This window comes from Primulina tabacum, chromosome 2 (genome assembly GCF_025594145.1).
Source record: "Primulina tabacum isolate GXHZ01 chromosome 2, ASM2559414v2, whole genome shotgun sequence".
Taxonomy (NCBI): Eukaryota; Viridiplantae; Streptophyta; class Magnoliopsida; order Lamiales; family Gesneriaceae; genus Primulina; species Primulina tabacum.
Window position 1 is genome coordinate 17119321 of NC_134551.1, and position 4205 is coordinate 17123525.

Below are 4205 nucleotides of genomic sequence, written 5' to 3' on the forward strand. Positions count from 1 at the left end.
ACTTAAGAAAATTTTATTTTTCCACAAACTTTAAAGTTTTTCAAAATACGGTATGTTACAGCTGATCTCGTGTTATGGTTCGGTCCAGCAGGGTCCTAGTGAGGTCTAGGAGAGGCTGGTCCACAGCTGGTCCTAGCTGGTTTGGTGTGGGTTCGATACTTTGGTTGGATAGTCATGGCTAGGGTACTGCTAGGAAGAGCAGATTTTTCAAGCCTCGTTCCGGGGTTGTTTCGGGGGTTAAGGTGGTCTGAAAAGAGTGGTCTTAAGGCTGGAAGGGTACGTTTTAAGTGTGTTAAAAGTTTGGGAAAAATTTGGTTAAGTTTTGGTTCGATTCGGGTTAAAGCCGGGACTTCGGTCCGAGTTTTAAAACGAATTGATTAAGTTTTGAAAAAGGCTGGAGTTTACGTCTAAGAAATACTTTTAATTATGTTTTGGGTTGTTTTAAGTAGTTTGGTAAGCTTCGGCTCCAGAGGTCTAGGGGCAAAATGGTCATTTTGGGTTTCTAGGGGCAAAATGGTCATTTTGCATCCGGGGTGAGATTCTTGTGCTAGCAGCGCCCTAAGCACATTTTATCATGTTTTTAAATGTTTATGAATCATGATCACGATTTTTATGAATTTATGAAATATACATTGCATGCTTAGTTTTAAGAAAATGTACGCTTGTGCATGATTTTGATAAGTGATAAAAATGATGATGATTTAAAGGATGGGGTTAGTTGTGGCTATCAAAGTATATGTAAATGCTTAAGACGTATATATAAATGATGATGATGAGGCCTAAGCACAGTGGATGGGTAACACTTTCACTGATGTCCGACAGCCGCCGGGTACTGCGGTTCTATATAGGATGTATCCATCGTAAATGATGAATGATGTACGACAGTCACAACTAATGAACTGAATTCACCAAAGAAAATTATGATATTGATGAACGATAAAAATGATGGACTGACATGTAATGATTTCATATGGCATGTCTGCATTTACGCTTTTTAAATGCATGAAAGTTCTGTTTATTACAGTATATTTTCATTGTTGTGTGCTATGTATATGTACTTGTTATTTCTGGTACATGTGTGTTGAGTCTTTAGACTCACTAGGCATGTGTGATGCAGGTGAGCATGTTTATGAGGGGACTAGAGGTGCAAAACTCTGAGTCGGAGGACTGGATGTTTGTTCACGACCCGAGGACCACATTTCTTCCGCATATGATGTTTTTATGAGCTTTGAGAGGGCATGAACAATTTACACACTGATTTTTATACGCTGTTGACTTTTAGGATTTTTACTCGTTTATGTTTACGTATATCATGTTGGATGAACTTGGCCATTTTAAACTGCTCTATTTTTACCGTCAAATATTTACGCTTAATTTTAAATGATATATTTTTCAGTAGAGTTGCATGCATGCAAAATATTTAAATGGGATTTTTGAAATGTGAGCTCAAAAAAAAATTCCGCATTTTAAATAAGCAGATATCTCAGTTGGTATCTGAGCAAGGGTCTCGTATAAGATTGTGCCACCGCCAGCTTCTTCCGCTCAGTCTTCATGCCTTAAGTCTGTAAGATTTTTTGTATTAAATGATTTACTACTATCACCTACATGATTACATGAGTTATGATTTATATTACATGTTTAAATGCTTTCACGATTTAAGTATTTTTGTTTTTAAAAAATATATTAAATTGCATGATGGGTTACGTTTAAAATTGGACTGTATTTAGATATCATGCCTCCCAAACGTGCCCCCAGTGCAAATATACAGGACGATATTCCTGGAGGCGGCGGAGGCCCTCCACCACTACTACCACCGCCTATGGATGCAGCTACCCGAGTTTTAGAGGGTATGGTTAGGCTCTTGGAGCAGGTACAGCAGGCTCCCAGGCCTTAGGTGCATGTGTATGAGTAGTTCAGGCGACTTAACCCGAAGATGTTCGGGGGCACTACTGATCTATTCTTGGCATAGGGATGGATTCGATCACTGGAGCTGCATTTCGAGTACCTTCAGATGAGAGATGACGACTGGGCCAGGTGAGCCATTTATATGTTGAGGGATGATGCATTCCTTTGGTGGGAGGGAGCCGCTCATGCAGCGGACTTGGCTACTCTCACCTGGGACAGGTTCAAGGAGTTGTTCTATGGAAAATACTTTTCAGCTGACGTCAGGGGCCTCCTGACGAGGGAGTTTATGAGTCTCCGCTAGGGAGACTCATCTGTGGCGAATGTTATCCGCAAGTTCGATAGGGGCTGCCATTTTGTGCCCATGATAGCTAGAGATGCCGCACATAAGCTAAGGAATTTCTTAGACGGACTGAAACCCACCCTTCGCCCAGACGTCATGCTGATGAGGCCGGCAGGCTATGATGAGGCCACCGCCTACGTTTTTCAGGCGAAGCAAGCGCTGTGAGACATAGACTTTGAGATGAAGAGGAAGCGGCATCAGACTCAGTCCACCTCCCAGCCTCAGAAGAAACAAGTACTCAGTGCCACTGAGGCAGCAGGGGCAACAGAGGCCCTAGGGAAAGGCTAGGAGGCCCCAGCAGCAGAGACCTCCTCAAGCTCCAGGAGCGCCTAAGCTAGATGACAGACAACCATGCCCACTGTGCAAAAAGTTCCATGTCGGAAAGTGTTTGCGGGGGACCTACAGGTGCTTCGTTTGCGGACATGAGGGTCACAAAGCAGTAGACTGCCCTAAGAACAGGGGCCCCACTATTGGCCGAGCTTATGTGATGCACGCCGAGGAGGTTGATGCAGAGCCGGATTTTACATTGATTACTGGGAGAATATATATTTCAGGTGTGGAAATGCACGCATTGTTAGATTCAAGTGCTACACATTTGTTTATATCCAAATCTTTCATCAAGCGACTAGGAATCATACTAGTAGCGATGTATTTAGGGTATCAATCCATCCGGGAATCAGATGTTCACTTCCCAGATAGTGAAGAGATTGGAGCTTCAATTACAGAATTATACGGTGTAGGCTGCTATCGTTGCCGTAGTTTGTCATCATTCTGGGTGTGGATTGGTTTTTCGTTGAATGGAGCTGTCATAGAATTTCGACAGAGGTCAGTTTCTGTCCGACCGCCCAGTGGTAGGCCATTTGTTTTTTAAGCAGCCAGACACATCAGTTGTCGCACGTCATTTCCTGCATGTGTGCGAGAAAGCTTATCAAGAGAGGCTACCGGGCATTCTTAGCCAGCATTGTATCAGTGTCAAAGCCAGTCATTCAGAGGCTCGAGGACATGAATGTGGTTAGGTAGTTCTCCAGTGTTTTCCCTGACGATGTTTCAGGCATTCCACCAGACAAAGAGGTGAAATTCTCTATTGAGCTCATGCCATGGACATTACCGATATCTAAGGCACCCTACTGTCTAGCACCTGCCAAGATGAAAGAACTGAAAGATCAGATACAAGATTTGCTAGTTAAGGGTTTCATTCGCCCTAGTTTTTCTCCTTGGGGAGCACCGGTTCTGTTTGTCTAGAAGAAGTTTGGCCGCATGCAACTGTGCATTGACTATCGAGAGCTGAATAGGGTTACAATCAAGAACAAGTATCCGTTGCCGAGGATCGAGGGTTTGTTTGATCAGCTTCAGAGAGCATCAGTGTTCTCGAAGATAGTCCTCCGATCTGGATACCATTAGCTGAAGGTGAGAAAGTCTGACGTGCATAAGACAGCTTTTTGGACGCGTTATGGGCACTATGAGTTTTTGGTGATGCCTTTTGGGTTGACGAACGCGCAAGAGATCTTCATGGATCTCATGAATTGCGTGTTTCAGCCATACTTGGATCAGTTCGTCATAGTTTTCATTGACGACATTCTGATCTATTTGAGGAGCAGAGAGGGGCATAGCCATCATCTGAGGACCGTACTACAAACATTACAGGACAGATGGATGTATGATAATTTCAGTAAGTGCGAGTTCTGGCTTGACAAAGTGGCATTCTTAGACCACATTGTATCTCAAGATGGTATCGAGGTCGAACCGAGTAAAGTCGAGGCAGTCAGAGATTGGCCAGTGCCTAAGAGCGTGACAGAGATCCTTAGCTTCTTGGGATTAGCGGGTTACTACAGGAAGTTCATTCAGGGCTTCTCTTCTATTTTTGTGCCTATGACCTCCTTGACAAAGAAGAATGCCAAGTTTATCTGGGGATCAGAGTATCAGGAGAGCTTTGACAGATTGAAGCTAGCATTGACCACAA

General features: G+C 43.5%; 1 protein-coding gene across 1 annotated transcript; it reads left to right on the forward strand.

The window, feature by feature from the left end:
* Positions 1 to 1732: 1732 nt before the first annotated feature.
* On the forward strand, positions 1733 to 3487 carry LOC142537546 (uncharacterized). Its single transcript, XM_075643055.1, has 4 exons — positions 1733 to 1870; positions 1970 to 2034; positions 2651 to 3096; positions 3297 to 3487. The coding sequence occupies exons 1-4, from the start codon at positions 1733 to 1735 to the stop codon at positions 3485 to 3487; spliced, it is 840 nt and encodes a 279-aa protein (XP_075499170.1).
* Positions 3488 to 4205: the final 718 nt, after the last annotated feature.

Bases quoted from the DNA above. Each gene is read 5' to 3' on its own strand.
- LOC142537546 (XM_075643055.1), top strand. From the start codon at position 1,733: ATGCCTCCCAAACGTGCCCCCAGTGCAAATATACAGGACGATATTCCT. The intron at 1,871-1,969 runs GTACAGCAGGCT...TTCTTGGCATAG, and splicing joins TGGTTAGGCTCTTGGAGCAG to GGATGGATTCGATCACTGGA. The intron at 2,035-2,650 runs GTGAGCCATTTA...GGGGACCTACAG, and splicing joins AGAGATGACGACTGGGCCAG to GTGCTTCGTTTGCGGACATG.